At 37.0% G+C, this 18721-nt stretch overlaps 2 protein-coding genes across 2 annotated transcripts in view; one reads left to right on the forward strand and one right to left on the reverse strand.

Annotated features, from left to right (window-relative positions):
* The window catches only part of RYR3 (ryanodine receptor 3), a gene marked incomplete at its 5' end in the record, with an annotated part of 111027 nt that extends 102867 nt beyond the window's left edge, over positions 1 to 8160 (forward strand). The window contains 7 exons of the mRNA XM_008935761.1: positions 714 to 860; positions 2245 to 2379; positions 4415 to 4571; positions 5695 to 5759; positions 5882 to 5982; positions 7554 to 7605; positions 8065 to 8160. Coding sequence (XP_008934009.1) covers positions 714 to 860; positions 2245 to 2379; positions 4415 to 4571; positions 5695 to 5759; positions 5882 to 5982; positions 7554 to 7605; positions 8065 to 8160 — 753 coding nt within the window. The remainder of the gene's footprint in view (positions 1 to 713; positions 861 to 2244; positions 2380 to 4414; positions 4572 to 5694; positions 5760 to 5881; positions 5983 to 7553; positions 7606 to 8064) is intronic.
* A 1241-nt stretch (positions 8161 to 9401) lies between these two features.
* On the reverse strand, positions 9402 to 15233 carry AVEN (apoptosis, caspase activation inhibitor; the record flags this gene model as incomplete). Its single annotated transcript, XM_008935759.1, has 4 exons — positions 9402 to 9505; positions 10646 to 11006; positions 12488 to 12583; positions 15147 to 15233. Coding segments are annotated over 4 exons (648 nt in total), but the record flags the coding sequence as incomplete, so codon positions are not given.
* Positions 15234 to 18721: the final 3488 nt, after the last annotated feature.

Below are 18721 nucleotides of genomic sequence, written 5' to 3' on the forward strand. Positions count from 1 at the left end.
AATCATCTGTTTGACATGGTTGGCTAATTCTTTCTTACCTTCTCCTTTGAAAGGACCACACATGTATTAAAAATCCTTTTCTTTTTTTGTGAATCTTTCTTTTTGCATCCTCTTGAGCATTCCCAAACAAGCAAGAAGGCCAAGGTGAAGAGAGTGAAGTTGTATAAATTCATTGTGCACTAAAAGCACACTGAACCATTGTTCTTCAGTGAACTTTCAGAGCAAAGTGACTTCAGGTTCACTGCTTGTTGAAAGAATAAGCTGAATTATGTAGTGTAGGTTTTCCCGGTGTCCTAGCTGATGTGGTCTGAGATGTGAAGTGTCTGAAGAGTAATACTGGGCATTTTCTGTCCTCCAGAATCAGTATTAAAATTTAAAGCAACAACCTCCCCAGCCAAAACAGTTTTAAGGTAGGGGGTTTTGATGGTGATAACATAGATGCTGAAGACTGCATTCAAATATGTAAAGATAGAGGTCTCATTAGCAAAGCTAAGCAATAAACACTCCCGAAATGAACAGTGGAGATAAGAGATAGGCAGCAAGACAGTCTTTTTGAACATGTAAAAGAGAGGTGTAACGTTCAGACCTGTGACTCAGATCAGACCAGGACAGTATCACTTTGTCCCTTGGGTGACCGAAAGGAAGCTACAGCCTAGATCCAGTATGCACATTAGCACCTGCCAACATTCTGCCGCTTTGCACTTTCTCTGCAGTCATTTTTATACCTGGCTTGGTACACAACTATGTCTATCCTTGGGCACTACAACAACTTCTTCTTCGCTGCTCATCTGCTGGATATTGCCATGGGTTTCAAGACGCTGCGAACCATTCTGTCTTCAGTCACTCACAATGGCAAACAGGTTAGTGCTACATGCAAAGGTTTGAAAACGAATGTGTTTTGTAACAGTCTTGGAAAAAACCTTATGGTACCTAGGAAATATGGGAATGCAATTCATTTTGATCATGACTGGATTAAACAGACCTCACTGTGTCTTATGCAGCACACTTAATACTTGTTAAATCCTATGAAATTATAGTAATCTATACCCTCAGAGTGCCCATAGCTGAAGTTTTGTACAAAATATAAAAATGCATCATTTTAGAAAAATACAATATGAAATTTGACCTAACCAGCTCCTTCTCTATGCTCAGTGATGAACTGATTGGTGACAGCTGTTAAGAATTCACAATCTCTCCTTAGCCACAGCAGTAATGATGAACTGGGCACTGAGATTTTAATACTTAACTACTGAGAGTGTGCTCAGAAGTGCAAGCGTTCTGTACTCTCGCATGCATTTCTACATCACTTTGTCTTGCAAAACTCAGATTAACAACATCTACTTCCAAAACTAATTGTTGAAACTTACACAGGGCATCATTCTCTGATCTCTAACGGCTCTGTGTTCCTCCCAAGCATGCCAACAAAAACAGCCTTTTCACTAACATGCTTTTTAACTTATGTTTAAGAAATCTAACAGAACTTCCCCAAAAGTTAATTTCAAACATACACATTCCATTCCTTCTCAAACGTAGTAAGTTGTCAGAACATTTTAAAAGATGTAATGTTTTGGAAGAGGCATTAGAATATCCCCTTTGCTTAACTCTGATATAGCCTTTGTGTTTGCTTAACCCTTCTTTCAGCAGAAAATTGACTAATGGAATTTTCGTCTCTTATCAGCAAAGGAAATTTCTAAAATAGTATATAAGAGAATGTTTTCAGTATCATTGCTCAAACAAATGAAATCTCTGGGTTCATCCCCTTCATTTTCCTCTAGGATGACCAAAGTCATACTACTTTTAATGTAATTATTAATATATTTTCTTTATGATGCTTTCTAAATGTAGTATGCAAAACTGAGCGTAATTTGCAGAATTTTCCAACCCAAGACCACAGCTTTTAGTACACATTCTGAACAAGTGAAGAGTAGTTTTTTTAAGCCTGTTCCTTTCCTTGTTAGGAGATACAAATACTGAAAGACAGCTGCAGATTTTTCAGTTGAAATGTTCGTGGTGGGAGCATACTTACAGATCTGCAGAAAGCAATAAACTGACAATCAGCTCGTTGCTCAATACTCTTACATTTCTTTTAAAAGAGCACTTTTAAAAATATGTAACCTTCAGTAACTCCTCCCAGAGCTGCATCTGCCAATTCCAATTCTGCTAAACCTATCTCTATGCAACCAGCACGTCTCTGCTGGCAGCATGGAACTGAAACCTCCTTTCATGTCGTGTCTCCACACACAGCTTGTGCTGACGGTAGGACTCCTGGCTGTCGTGGTGTACCTCTACACCGTGGTGGCCTTCAACTTCTTCCGCAAATTCTACAACAAAAGTGAAGACGAAGATGAACCAGACATGAAGTGTGATGATATGATGACGGTAACTAAAATGTCACTAGCATGCTTCAAATTTCATCCTGAATTTTCAAATGGATACTTAAGCTAGGATGATAAGTAAGGAGGGATGTGTTTGTTGTTAGATCTGTGGGTCTCTTCTTGCTAAATGTAATTTTGAAAATATTGAATGGTCTTTAATTTCCCTTTGTATTCTCCTATGGTCTAAAATCAACAGTAGATAGATGACACTCACCAGTATAGGAAGATATTCTGGATTTTTCTCCTAAATCTGTGGTGTACGATTTGCTGCAACTCTTTTATTGAAGATAGCAAACCCTTCAAATATAGGGAAGTAATTTCATTACAAATTGCTCAACCCTGCAAAAAGCAGCTATATTGTCACAGCACAAATAAACCAAAGTTGTTCTAGTATTTGCAAGTGTGCAGGCACCTCCTTGCTTAGGTTATATAAAGTATACAATGTGATAAGCACTAGTTATAAAAGCCTGCTCCAAACTGCTTACCATTAATTACTTATTTATGAGGAAATCTAGGGTGAGTACAGAAGGGAGAAATTAAAACTTATTACAGGTGGTAATCTAATGCTACTAATTTCCCTTCTGATTTTCACCTGTTGCCATATAATTTTATTTATGTCAGTTAAAGATACTCTAATGATACATACTATGGTATGATGAGGAGTTTATCTTCTCACTGTATACAGAAAACAGCCTAAATCCAAGTACTAAAAATGTGCTATTCTGAGTTTGTGGCCAGCTCATTTATCCCATGAAACAGTCACTCTCTGCCCCTTATTATATGCCAGAATGAATAAAATACCACAGAACAGAAGTGTGTCATAAACTTCACAAATTGTCTTCCCCCATCCTTGAACTTTCTTTCAAGCACTCAATGCAAGTCAGATGTGCAAATGATAGAAATGATCAAAATTGCCCAAGCAGTATTATTTAACTGGTCCCTCTGCAAACTGGATACAACAGTCTGCTCGGAAAATACATGCAGGCATACTGGAATAATGAAACTACATTACACTTGGAACCACTCTACCAAGTGAGCTAAATCAATTCCAAGTTACATTTTTAAGCATGATTAAACTACTGCCAGCATCTTACATCAAAGTGAAGTTGTATTACAAAAATGGATGTATAGTTCTGTTTAGTGTTTGCTTGGGAAAGACCAGATTTGCCAGGTTTTATGCTGATTATTTAACACCATTATTGCAGTCTAATGTGATTTCAGAACACTGGCTGGCCTTGGAGATTTCCGTTGTTTTTAACCCAAGTTGTGTGGCTAAAGGGGGTTTACAAGGTTCTGTAGCAGACTGATGGAGGAGGAGCATTAGTAGTATATGGCTTCCAGCAGAAGAAACCAATCCAACATAGCTTAAATGTCCAGATTTTAAAATATTTTTCCATGAATATTTGTATGTTCAAAAAATATGGCAAACAGCAGCATTTTTGTAAAGTGATTTCTTCCACATTAAAATGAACACATGCTGTATTTCCCAGATCATAAATAATTTACAATATACTAACCCAGACATTTAGTACTGCAAAATTAAATTATCCAGAAATCGCCTGAACACAGGTAGATCTACCTGTTGTGAATATGTCAATATTTATTTTCTGGAAATATTTGCCAACATTGCTAAGCTCCATTACAAGATTTTAAGATGTCCTCTGCTTGCTCAGAGCAAGCTAGAACATTAAGAATTAATATAATGGGTAGGACATAATTGAATGTTGTAGTAACAAACACAAGAATAATGCTGCCCATGTGGTCTTAGTCTCTAAGTAAGACTTAGGGAGTGAGGAGAGGACGACAGCTGATGACAGTTCCCCCTCAGTAAGTATACCTGTAGATGTAATCACATTAGTTAAGCCAGTCACAGATTTTTGGTGGGGTGTGTGTGATACAGGGAGAATGATACCACATGTTCTCTGTTACTATAATTTGTGAGGAGAACTGGCAGAGCAGAATAATTTTTTAAAAAGAAAAACCCAAAACAGAATCATTCATTGTAAATACAGCTGGAATTTTCCCTGTTTCTTTTTCAGTGTTACCTGTTCCACATGTATGTGGGTGTAAGAGCTGGTGGTGGCATTGGAGATGAAATTGAGGATCCTGCTGGAGACCCTTATGAAATGTACCGAATTGTCTTTGACATCACGTTTTTCTTCTTTGTCATTGTTATCCTGCTGGCCATTATTCAAGGTACTGTCACTTACCTTAGTAAAAACTGTTGGAATTAGTTTACTTAAGTCCTACAACGCATTTAAACCATAGTTGTGTTCGAGGTTAAACTTAGCAGTATTGCTATAAGGACTTTCTTCTGGGCTGATAAAATCACTAATTCTGACAGTAATGATTTTATACTTAATTTATAAATAAAGCATTGTCCCAAGTACTACGGAAAGATAGAGCACAAGAAAGATAACTTGCTTGGATTACAGTGTTCATGAATACTTTGACAACCAACCAGCACTGACACAGCTTGTGCAGGATCACTGCTTTTCCTGTAACAACCTTTTAAACGTGGAGAACGTTGTTGTACAGACTATTCACACCTTTAGTTTGGAACCACCACAGCTGGCTGGGGAAAGGAGACTTTCCCCTCGGGAAGGGAAATGACATGGAGAAAGTCCCCATTGCCACATAACCATTGCCTCCTTTCTTTAGAGGATGATTTGCCATTTTGATTGGTCTGCAGTTGTGGCTAACAGAGAACAGCCTCTCTTTAACGACTGTCAGTATTCAGCACTCATTGTATAAAGTGACCTAAGGCTGTTAGGAAAAAACACCTTTTTTTGACAATCTGTTGGTAAAGAAAGAAACAATACATTAGTACTGAGAAAAAGTTACAAATGTCACAGTCCCTAGGACGATCCAACTCTGTTCTTAATACGTTGGAAGCGAAGGAATAATGTTTCCAATATGAGACAACATCACAAACATGCTCAGGGGCCTGTGGGAGCAGTCTCATCTTTGCTGAACAAAAGTTGGAATACAGGAATTCCACAAGAAGGAGACCAAAAATTAAATCCTTTCGTGGGAACAAAAGAGATGAGATTCTGGAAGCTTAAACTGACCAAAAGATACATACAGAAAAGTTTTGCCGCTCTCAAGATTGTTCTTCTAAGAGAAATCCTTACTGCTTAGGAGTGTGGTGTAAACATGTTTAGATGGCTGGAAACTGATAGAGTGTAACAAACTGTTCACCCTGGAGGCAAGTAAGTATGCCAAACACCAAAGATAGTGCAGGGGTGTCTGACAGACATTACTCAAAATGTGAACACTGCTAAGGACTGAAGTGTTGCTACCTTTCCATTTGAAACAGGTCTGATTATTGATGCTTTTGGTGAATTAAGAGACCAGCAAGAACAAGTGAGAGAAGATATGGAGGTATAAGCACACTACATATTTCATTTCTCTTATTAGATAATAGTCTAATAATCTAGACTATTATCATTTAAAACAGTGTCTTTGAGTTAAAATTCATTTGCAACCACAACTTGTGTTTCCAGACCAAATGTTTTATTTGTGGAATCGGCAATGATTATTTTGACACAACCCCACATGGCTTTGAAACACACACTCTGCAAGAACACAACCTGGCAAACTATCTGTAAGTATATTTTACAATTATAATTGGAATTACAATAAAGAGACCTGACAATCCTAAAGCAGAACTCTGTGGAACTGAAGAATATCTGCACTACTTTCTGGCATCCCCTCCTCTGCTCCACACTGCTGGTTATCTTTAAAGTGCTCACCTTACCCATGAGCTCCCTTGGTGGAGTGAGCCGTGAAGACACACCAGCTCCTTATTCCTCTGGAAAAAAACCCAGATATGTGTAATTATAGGGGACAACAGCGTAGTAAGTTGCTTTAGTTTGGAAGCTGTGATTGTGACTTCTGGAAGCTTGGTAATGTTGATGACACCACTGAAAATTAGCATTAATTTGAGAAAAAAGAAATCCCAAACCAAAACATCAAAATGAACAAGCTAAAAAAAAAACCCAACCACACACACACAAAAATAGCATTTCTGGAAGTTTTGTGAAAGTTAAGCTACAAAAAATCATCTATATGTCTGATCCTTTCATGATAGTGCAGCTTTCCAAAGCCTGGAAGAAATCAGGAGCTGAGTGTGTTCATACTATCGCCCAGACTCCCAAGAGAGTGATCTTCCAATTTCATTAGTAAATACAGAGCAGGTCAAAAAGGACATTTAAAAAGTTAATATAGTGGCTTTAATTACTCGAATGACAATGACAGTTACATGAGTGTTGTGCCAGCAGAGCCACAGGGACTGGACTGGTGGTATCTTACAGAAGTGTGGCTTTGGAATACTGCAGCTGAACTTTTCCCCAGTCTCTCCTGGCACGGAGGCTGCGTCGCCCCCCACACAGCAGCTGACACTGCAGAGTCAGTGCACGTTACCTCTGTGAGGCAGATTGCCATTAACACCCAGTTTCTACCAGTCTACAACCTCAGAGCTCTTCTTGCTATACTGAATCACTTAATTGGCAGTAAATTAAAACTGGCCATTTCCTTAATATTAGAATGTATGATGAACTATCTAACCAAGATGCCCCTTAATTAGACAAATGGTAGAAAATCGGGATCTATTCCTTTCTTTACATGAAAGCACACTGCATCCAAAGTGGCTAACCAAGAGCCATGCAAACACACCACTGGACCATTGTTAATACCCTACAGCCTTCCTCAGTAGTTCAGGCTCTCTACGTTTGAGTCACCAGAGGAACCTGTGATGGACAGACTCAGCATATGAGCTGTGTGGCAAGAGTACCTGGAAATCTTGGTGCAGCAGAATACTTGCCACGCTTCTAACTTCTTGCATAGTAGCCATAGTAACTTCTTCCAAGGTGAGACACTGGAACCTCTGTGAGTAGGAGCTGGCACATGTCTACTTCAGGTATTGCTCCTAGCAGTGAAATGAAGAAAAAGCTAAACCACATCTTTCTACTTGTACAGATTGTACATCTGTTGGCTCTTGCACAGGAGAAGTGCTGGAGGATAGAATTTTCTCCCTTAACAGCAGCACTTCAGAAGCCTCGCAGGACCATTACTTTGCTGGTTGGCATAATCTCCCTCACATGCCACAGTCTAGGCGAGGTTAGGCAGAGATGTTACATTTTCTGCATTAATACCTGCTTCATCTGCTTGTTTCAGGTTCTTTTTAATGTATCTCATTAACAAGGATGAAACTGAGCATACTGGCCAGGTGAGTAGAAAATAAAAATTAAAAAAAAAAGTAAGATTATCTTTCCACCTTTTTATCTTCTCCAGCCTTGTAGCTGTGTACCACCCTGTGGAACTAATGTAGGAAATAAACAGGATTTAATTATACCTTATCTCAAATAGGAAGCAGTTATGCAAACACTACAAAAGTACCTTTTCCAAGAAAAATAAACCACATCTTGTAGATGCAGGTTGTGTACAGGTTTGCTCTGATGTAACTAGACTGATTAATGCCCACAGTATTTCTAAGAGGGCTTAACTTTCAGTAGTGCTGTATCAAGGGAAGTGCAGAACCAGACTTTCACAAACACTCTTATGAGCTTTGAGTTTCCGTGTCTTTGAGTTTCCTGCTCCACAGGAATAGGCACAGTACCTGGTTATCACTGAGTTTATCTGGAGCACTAACTGAGAGGTTAAAATAAATACTTTTTATCATTTACAGGAGTCATTTGTGTGGAAGATGTACCAAGAAAGATGTTGGGACTTCTTCCCAGCAGGGGACTGCTTCCGGAAACAATATGAGGATCAACTTGGCTAACATCACGAAAGAAATTATGAACTGTTGAGATCCACTATACAAGAAACCTTCTTTTCTTTTCATGGAGTAATTACACAGCTTATATTTGCTTTAAATACGTTAAACTTCAAGACATACCTAAAATCTGACACTACTATTTCATAGGCTTTTTGTAACTACCACATATGAAACAGGTCTTTTGTTGGAATTTTTTATTTAGAAAAAAGAACACTATGCCAGATTAATTTAATCCTTCCAGTTCAGCCATGGCCTGAAATGATAGCAACTTTTTAACCACAGCATTAAACCTAGTGTTTGGCAGTACAGTTGAAAGGGCTAAAAGGTGTCTTAATTGCACAACATTTGACATTTAAGAACTTGAACCACTGAACCATTTTCTGAGTCCATGCCTCAGAAAAAAAAACGTTAACTAACTGCTGCCTAGTTTTTCCCCCCAGTATTTGCTAGTGAATGTATTAAGATACAGCTTAAAAAGCTTTAAGCAGTCAAAAAGAAAACATTTTCAAACACGTCAACCTTGAAACATTAAGTGCCTTAAAACCTCTGTAGACATAGCTATGCAAACTTTTTATGTTAGTGTTCTAGGTGAACAGATCCATCAACTGTATTTGCTTTTCTGTCTTTCTGTATGAAATTGCACTTGAAGTTTGTTTATATACTACCTTCAATAACAGCTTATTAGCTGCTGCTGTTAAAAGACATACACTGTATCAAAATGAAAACAATTTAAACCTTAGGCCAAAATAAAACACTGCTCTATGGTCACCTGCAAGTAGAAGCTATTAGGATTATGCATATTTTTCTTTCCTCTAATAAAAAGTGCCCACTGCAATAAAGTATCATAAACCAAATATAACACTGTCTGTTTTCTTTCTCCTTCTTCCACAATATGTGCATGTGGCATGAGGACAGTGACTAAAACCACAGGTATTCATTGTTCATTCATAGCTTTATTTTAAGGACTACATAGAGCAAATACAAACTGAAACAACTGTTCTCTTGGTGTGTTGTAGCCTGCGTCTTTAGCACAGAAAAATCTTAATTTATTTCATCACAAACTTTAGACCTTTAAGAATATTAGTCTTAGACAATTTTCAATCACATCTAAGAGAGTTTTGGTTGCACAGAACTTTAGGTGCCAATAAACAAAACCAAGCTTTTGGCATACTGAACAAAGTGAAAGATTCCACTTTCTAGTTAAATTTTGCTATATTCAATAATCCGCACAGAAAACTTGAGCTTCAGGAAATCATGCTGTCCAGCCAGTCTTCAAGCTCTTCCTCAGTAACAGTTTTAGATGTACTTGGCTGCTGCTCTGATGCTGTACTCTTCTCTTCAGGCATATCTAGGTTTAAGAGGTATAGAAAAGTGAAGAACAGACTTGAAAACCTGGAAACAATTCCATACCAGACCAGTTTTCTTTTTAACACACAACTGAATCTATTTAAACACAATCTCTCTTTCCTGAAGCACAGCAAGTCATATTCCAAATATAGTAGTAGCTATTAGAAAAAAAAAAAAAAAAAACAAAACGAGGCAGCGTAATAAACTCACCCAGAGCAATGTGGCTTCCATCTGATTCACGGGGGTCAGGGCCTGCAGAAGACAGACTGTAAGTGACCTCCCTGCTGTGGCTGTTCACAATCCTGTCTGCTGTAGAGTTTAGCACAGGAGAGGAGCAGGAGGCCCCAACAGCAGATTGCCCTGTGTGGTTGCTACAGCATGGGATAATTCCAGTCTGCTGGCACTGCCTTCTGAAGGGATTTTCACTGGATGCCGGATCACCGACACGACGGAGCACTTCAGGACTGTCTCCAATAACAAGGCTGATGTATTGCTTATGGTGGCAACTTGCACCCAAGAAAATCCTACGCAAAGTCAGATGCTAAATATTCTTTCACAGGATTGTGGACTGGGCAGGAGTGACAAACTATCTCCATCAAAGCTAACAACCAGTAGTATAACTTCTAGGAATGCACACAAAAGGAAGGGTTTGCTGACTTTTCCAAAATATGAAAATTTTTGTCTATGTTTTGCTTCCATACTAAAGTTGATTTTACAAAATCTACTAAAGTTTGAAAGTAGCATTTATAACACACCATCAGAAAGAGCTGTCAATTCTGCTGTATGCTATTAGCACAAGGAACTAAGGGCTGATAACGTTAAATAAAAACTTTATCTTCCTCTCACTGAAATTCTCTAGCGGTACATTAATTTTTTTTAATTTAAAATTTTGCTGAATCATAAGACCGATGCTATTCAGCAGGGGAATATCTCTTAATGCTTAAAATGACCTGACTGGTTCTGTGGGGAGCTAAAACTGAAAAGGAACAAATGGGTCAGAACATAGCCCCCATATGAATGAAATGCAGTGTGACAGAGATGATGACAGGCCTACTGGTGAGTAGCTATGAAGAGTTCAAAAACATCATTAAAATAGAGAGCAATGGAAAGTAAATAAGGGCATGCTGGGGAGAAATCTTACCAGTTTCCTCACACGCCATTTTTAAATCTTTTTCAGTTGATGTGTTGGAGGATAATGCCACTGAGTCAGGTCTATTTTCTGTATCAATGGGAGCATCTAGATTTAGGAGAAGATCGAGTTCTTCCTCCAAATGGTCAGTCTCTTGCGTTGATAGTGGATGGGCTCTCTGAAATGGTTCCGCTGCACCTGCCCTAGGACCATTTTTGCTTCCAAGGCCTGATGGAGCAACAGAACCCTCAGTGGTAAGGCAGGCCAACCCTGTTTTGCTTTGAGCCAGAGACTGTTGGAATAGAAGCCCTCTTCTCTTGCTGTCTTCAGTCATCTTAGATTTCATCTGTGGGAGCTCTGCAGGTGTTGACTCCTGAGTACAAGAAAGGACTTCAGTCTAATTATCATCTCCATTTTCACTATTCTAATTTGGATTGTAATTCATGCTTCCTACATTTAATCACTTAAGGTGGCCCAGTGAAGTTCAGCAGAACTGGATTCAGAAGTAAAAGTAAACTACAGTTATCTTGATGATAATTTTACAGAAGCAACCACAAAATACAAACTCCTTCTATCCCTTACTATGGAACATGAGGTTTTATGCTAAATCAGCAAGTTCCATTGTTTCATAAATACTTCCTGGAGAGTTACTTTTTAATAAATTCTTCTGTAATGAAATCCCATCAATACTCTGAATTTTGGAATGACCGAAGTCAGAATTTGGCTAGAAAACATTACCCCATGTTAGGCCATCCCTCCAAAGTTCCAGCCTTGAAAGCAAACCATACTATGGGTTGCTGAAAATCATTTGGATAAGCTACAGTATATTGCTGTGTATTTCTGAAACTACATTATAAAACATTACCAAACAGTGAAAGGAGAACTGGCAATTCATTATTTAACCGTGGAACACAGATTCTGCTTTTCTCAGGATGTCCTGGCACTAAGAGCACTGCAGCATATGTGATAACCACATCACCACTGAGAATGACACGGCAAAGATTAAATGTTTTAACACACACTTTATAACTGATTAAAGTTAAAGATCATGACTAGAATTCCTAAGAAGAAAATTGTGTTTGGAAGCAATATTATCTGCAGCTTCCCTTAGAAAAGCATAGTTGTGTCAGACACAGAAGCACTTCATGAAGCTCCAAACAGAAGTAAATTTTTTTTCTGCAGGGGGTCACGTTTTTTTTTCCCCTTGCTGGAGCAGCTGGATTATTTTTTTTTTCTTTTTTAAGAATTGTTGTTTTCTATTTACATCTTGTTGATTCTTTTGCCCTTACATAAATATTTTATTTTTCACAGCTTGAAGAAACATTTTTTCCCAATATTCTGTTGTGAGATGTTTTGGTTTTCTTCCACCAGAGCATAAATGACATTTTCTTCACTTGCTTGATTGACAGTTTTACCTGTTCTAACACAGATGTAAGTTTGATTCATGGAATAAACATATTTGTTCTTGTTAATATGTAGACGGAGTATATCACAAAATAATTAAGAGGAAAAAATGTGAAAGCATTTTCAAAATTTTGGTGCAAGCTTCTAACAGCAGCTAACTGAAGGAAACACAAAACCAGTGCAATCATTCCACGTCAAATACTCCGATTCCTGGCTTCAGATCTAATGTGCTGCACATCAAAGCACTTTGTTTAAAGTCAACAAAGCATAAAAAGTGCTGATAGAGACAATTCTGCATTACATGCCATTTGACATGCCAGGCTCAAGAAAAGTATTTACTTATAAAACACATCCTACTTATGTTTGAAGACCAAGTTTAAAGTAATTATTCTTGCATAGATTGTTTCACTTAAAATATTTGCTTTTTCTTGTGAAAATTCACAGCATTACCTGCACAAGTTCAGCAGCTATATTCAGCCTTAGATGTAGAGGCAGCTCCTGAAGTGCCTGGACCAAAGACTGGCAGTCAACAGAAAATGCAGATAACTGAAATACAATTCAACACACAGCATGCTTATATTAAAAAATATGAACTAATAATGACTTTAATCTATTACATCTCCCCGTTCCCACCATTCAAGGAATATGAACAATCTAATGAAATACTGGGATTCATAGTTTTAAACTACACACGTACAAAGCAGTTTGGCCAAACTACCACATAAACACCTACAGTGGAAACAATCACTTAAAGGTTAAAAAGAAGATATAAATGAAATCTTCCTTAGGCAACGCCCTGAAAAGCCAAAGCAGGCAACAGTTCTGCAAGTTGACAATGTCATAAAAGGCTTTTCCAAATAACTTTTTAATCTGTGAACCTTTCTATGCAGTGGGAATCGCCATTCTTTAATGAGCTGCTGTTTTCCAAGCAGTCAAACTATGTAGCTTGTGTGTAGTTCTCCTGTTTTTAGTGCCTAAACAACATGGCACTTTTTGTACTTCCCCACCTTTTAAAATGCTGGTTTGATGCTTACAAAAGCAACAAACTATAGTTGCACACACAATCTGGAGAAATAACAGAAGAAATTAACTATCCAAGTACAGATTTCAATAAAAGTGGTGTTTGAGTAAAAAAGAAACAAAGGGATCAAAGATTTAATAAACTATAAACACTGGTTTATAGTTTACCTGGTGCAGGTAGTTATTTGTTCAAAATAGAGGCATAGTTTGTTGCTGGAATTGCCACCTGCCACTGAAAAATCCAAATGACTGTTAACTGTTTGATTTTTAAATTGCAGACTCTGTTCTGAAACATTTTTATTGCATTTTTATCAATATGCAACAAAGTAAATCCAGATCTACTTTTTGTAACAATGACTGATAATATTCTTAATAAACTGAAAATTTGTTTTTGTTGATGCCACTGTTACATTTCCATTCCACATTTCAAACAAATGCTTTGCCATTGCTTTCTTCAAGGAACAGGAAATGGGAAATACCCAGTCATTCTGCATCTATTTTTATGCCTTTTTTGCTTTATTTTGTTCCATCATAATCACTTCCATTTATGATTCCCTAAACTTGTACATAACGTATAGGCAAAGAACTGGAAACAGGTGAGCTAAGAGGCAACGGCAGAGAATTTGGCAAAGTGGATCTAGGATGAAAATTAGACCTGTATCCAGCTTTTATGGAAAAGAAAGATGGGCCAGGAACAAAGAAGATAACAGGCTGAAGACCAGAGATTATGTGGAAAATCGGGTACTGCTGTGAAACTACACAGGCCAGGATTCTGGGCTAAAATAAGAAATCAATGGAAGGGTAATGCTGACTAGTGCAGTAAACTATTTGAAACTGGCACAAGAACAGCAAAAGACAGTAAAGAGTTTGAAACAATGGATTTAGATAGGACAGGATGAGTGACTACAGTCTGGTAGGGACAGAGGCAGAAGAATGTGCCCACCACAGCAACCCTCACAATGAGGGAGAGTGTGGGGCCAGCTCCAGAACTGTGAAGTCTCATTCTTCTGGCAGCCAGAAGAATATCTGTGAAATGCACTGGCAACGTGCAACTTCACTCTGTTTACCATGGCTTTAGCTATTCAGAAACTAATTAAGGTCTTCAAATCAAATGCTATAATGACAAGCCTATGAGGAAATTATGAAGAAAGTAATATTCTGGACACGGACATCCTGCACACAAGGAGTGGAACTGATAAGAAAAAAAATACACAGCCATTGAAAGACTGCATCCCACTGAACAAACATGTGACAGCTTAAACAAATGTCTCACTTGGATTTATTTCCTCATTTTAATTTGATGTTGCAACATAAATGTACCTTTAAATTTCACTTCCCAGGGAATAATTATTGTCAATATTTCTGGAAATAAGTAGCAAACTTCAGAAATTTGAATACAAATATATGTTTCAAGAAACACCCAAAGAGTTTCACAGCAATTTTAAGAAATGTCTGGAAGAGAAAAGCATTTATCTTGCAATAATTTGGATGATTTTCAAGAGCTGCAGAGATTAAACACTTTCTAGTAGCCTGATGTAGAACACAGCAGGCTCCTGTTGCTTTGCCCCCTTTTTATTCCAGTATAAAGAATCCACATACAAATAATATCTAAGCTAGTTGGTCTTATAGTTATTTGTGGGGCAAAGTTCAGCCAGAGCATATGAACTGTTAATTTGAAAGAACCAGAACAAGCTTCATAGTCAAATATATGAATATACTCCAATAGATTTTGCTGTAGTAATTTCACTAAACTATTTTCTCTTGAATACAGCTGATAAAGGAAGGTTGAATTGGTAAGTAAAGCAAAGCAACAGTCCCTTATTTTCCCTTCACAGGATGGATTTGTTTGTTCTTTTCTTCTAACATTACTTAAAAACCTAACCTGCTGCTTTGACAAGTCTTCAGAAGAAAAAGGAAAATAAAGGACATGACCCAGGATCCTCCAGCATCAGAGACAAATTAATAAGAATATAGAGAATAAAGAGTGCTATTGTTGTAGTAAACCTTTTGTTGCTGAAAGCCCAGCTGCCTGGGTGTTCAGTGCCAGGCAATTATACATAAAATCTCATCTGAATGACAATTCCATTACCTGCTTATGGCATATGCTTTCTCTATCCCATTCTTTCTCATCAGCAAATTGGAACTGTGTAAAGGAATCACCTGCAGAAAATAAATAAATTGTTTTTTTTTTTTTAAAAATAACAATCACTCTCCAAAGTTCCTAACCCTGTAGAAGTAAACTCAATCAATAAAATTTCACGTCTTCAACAAATTTGCATTTAATTTTAATTCTGCTTGCATTCACAATATGAAAATTCCTTAAGCCAAAGTACTACAGAAAGATCTTTTCATCTCTTATTTGCAGACAGTACTGAAAAAGGCACAACAAACTCAAAACTGAATGAGGTGCTAGGTGCTATATCAAAAGGAAGATTTTCACTGAGAAGTCCAATTTGGACAACATACTAGGAATATGAACAGTATTCACAGAGTGTATTTTTTATGTGCAGCTTTGAATGCACTGCAGATAGACCTCCTCTTATCAACATGCAAATCTCTCTTAAAATGGATTATAAATGTCTTAAAAAACAGTTTGTACAGGCCAAGTAAAGACTTCTTGTCTAGTAGCTAAATCCTCTAGACTTTCACTTCCTTGAACTAGTCCCTACTCCAGCACTGTCATCAAAAAAGTCACTGAACCCCAAAATCCAACTTATACACATAAGGGACTGAATGAAAAGAAACCTTACACAGTGTCAATTAAGCTACATATACAAAGTTAGTTATAGGAACTTCCAATCTCCTACCACATTCCTCCAGGACAGGAGAAACTTCCTCTTACTGTTGGGAGGCTTGGGCTGACATACAACCGTAGCTGATCAGCTAGGCTTTGGTTTTCATTCTGTGCCTCCAGAAATCACTATTTTGAAAACAACCGGTGCCAAACACTACAATCTAAGAAGCCTCATTTTATAAATGCTTGGTTCATATAATTCACAAGCACCAGGTTGCATAATGACAAGGTATGCTCAGCAGAATGGAAAAATAAGACCCTGTCTTTATATACCTCTCTGCAGATGCAAATACTTCACTTGAGCACCTCAGGTGACTCCCTGCTGACAAATGTGCCTTCCTTTTCATTGCACATAGCACAACAGTAAATAATGCCCTCAGCTTCAAAATCTTCTAAAATACTGCTAATAAGTAATAACTAATGCTGAAAATTAAAGAAAAACAAATTCATTCTTCAATCTCATAATTTTAAAATGGATACAAAAATGTGCAAATTAATTAGTTTTAACATCTCATATTTTAAAGGCTCAATTTAGTTACATATGCAAAGAATTTTTACTGGAAAAAAAAAAACCAGTCATCCTCACAGTTTTCATACTATTAGAACAAAGGAATAAGTATTTTCTTCCAGTATCCCCAAGACTCCTTCAGTTTTCTAGTGCTGTGTCACAGAGAAATATCTTCCTCTGCTGTTATAAAGGAGTAAAATGAAACCATTAGTCAAATTCTTCCAGTATCTGAGAATGACCAGGTATAAAGCAGCTAAACAAACGTACTTTATCAGGAAAATCCACTGGGATCAAGAACTGGTCTATGATTCCTCACGCACACAAAGCTGGGAATAACAGATCCTCAGTTTGATATTGTATTGATGAATTATAAAAGGTATGACTTAAACTCTAATTTAACTAAGGTCTTTAAGTAAGTTAACAAAGCCCACATTTCAAATGGAAAAGTAATAACTACAATTCACAGTCACACATTTAATGCAAATTAGGTTAATGAGAATGTTGGTCTAACCAATTATCTTTTCACAAATTCCTGTACCCTGAAAATAACTTACTTTTATGCCATAAATGCTGTTCAAACTCTTGCAGTGACTCTGAGTTCTTTCCAATATTAAAAAAAAAAAAAACGCTTTTCTTCATGTGAATAGTTTTTATGTCACGTACAAATATCACTTGGCGTTCAAAACCAGAGTAGCTAATAATGCCTTCAGGTAAACCTCACACACTGCCTTGGGTAAGAGTCACAATAAGCCCTAATGCTCTTTAGTGTCTAAAATGTAACTTTATTATGAAAGAACAGTGGATCTAAACCACCATGCTTTCCTATCACTTAAATAGATTTAAAAGCTAAAGTGATTGATTTAAAGAGAACATGTTTCATAGTCTTATTAGTCCAATTAGCACTTCATAGAAATAGTCATTGAATAGCAGAGTCAAAGAAATCTTGCCTGTAATCTGTATTAAATATTTTCCAATTTATGAAATTATGAGTCTAAAAGTTGAAAAAATTGAGGGGAAATGGTTTTTGGCAAGAGAATCGATGTATCAGTGGCATGATTTTGTTAATTTTAGTTCTCTAATTAAAAACAAAAGACATAAAACATAATCAGCACCAATTCTTTTCATAAACTTAATTTGTTTTTTCCAATCTTTGTTCACCTCCCATCTATTTTTTACATTGGGCATTCAAACCTCTGCCTATAAGTCTGTTTAGTAAGCTAAATAAAATACAATAAATTAATGACAGCAGTATTCATCTGAACCAAATAAACCACAGCAGAAAAATACAACTTAGCCACATTTGGCAAATTTACACTGAGATCTAAAAGATCTCAAAAAGCACTCTCTGTCTACTACACTAGTGGAAGATCTTCCTAAATTACTAAATTGAGAAGGCTCTACACAAAGAAACTCCATCTTTAGAACAGATTTTAAGCAATTTTGCAAGTTTAACTTAAAAAAGATCACTTTCTCTCTATACTGATATCCAGTTCATTACTATTTAAGAAAGGTGTAATACCAAAACAAGCTACCTGCCCATCCCACTTATCTGCTTCATGGGTTGCAATAATGCAGGAGGAAACATTACTTTTAAGGTGAAAAAAAGAACCAGATCCTCCTATCTAGCAGTTTTCTGCAAGAAAAACAATGTATATTGCAGAGTTTAGGCATAAATGATGCTTGAAATCTTATCCAACATAAATGGTTCATATAATACTGTCCAACTTTCTTGAGGAGTTTGGGGAAAATAAGCAACATTATCTTTCACTTTGAACAGTGTAAGACTTCATCTAAGAAGGTGTGGGAGAAGGCAAAAATCTATAGATTAAAGAAAAATTGGGCAACTACTAAGCCATGAACTTTGAGCTAACTTGTGAGCACAAAGAGAAAACAAAAGCTCACCTATCTTTTGTGATGAATTAGGTGTGAGTGAATCTTTCTCAAATTGGAGCAAAAAGCATGAGGAAGAACTCCCCACACATCCTTCCCACAGCTTGCTTTAACTAGAAGATTTTTAAAACAGTATGGAAACAAAAAGAACTACACACTGGGTGCTTTGGAACTGAAAAGATGTCTTTTCTCTCTACATAATGTTTCTGCATAGTAAAAATTTTTTATGTGTATATATATATATACACACACCCCCCTCATTAACTGTCTATCTACAATTAATGCTGATGTTATATAAAAATCTCTTTGGCTAAATACTATTGAAGATTTCCTTTTATAGGACTTCTAATGGTTTTCTTATTTTCTCCTACAAAAGGAAATTTATGCATATACAGAGTCATAATAAATAGTCTTCTAGCACTATAAAATGTATGATCTGCAAAGGTTTTGTATGAATAATTTTGTACACATC

Source organism: Merops nubicus, unplaced genomic scaffold, assembly GCF_000691845.1.
Source record: "Merops nubicus isolate BGI_N331 unplaced genomic scaffold, ASM69184v1 scaffold13832, whole genome shotgun sequence".
Taxonomy (NCBI): domain Eukaryota; kingdom Metazoa; phylum Chordata; class Aves; order Coraciiformes; family Meropidae; genus Merops; species Merops nubicus.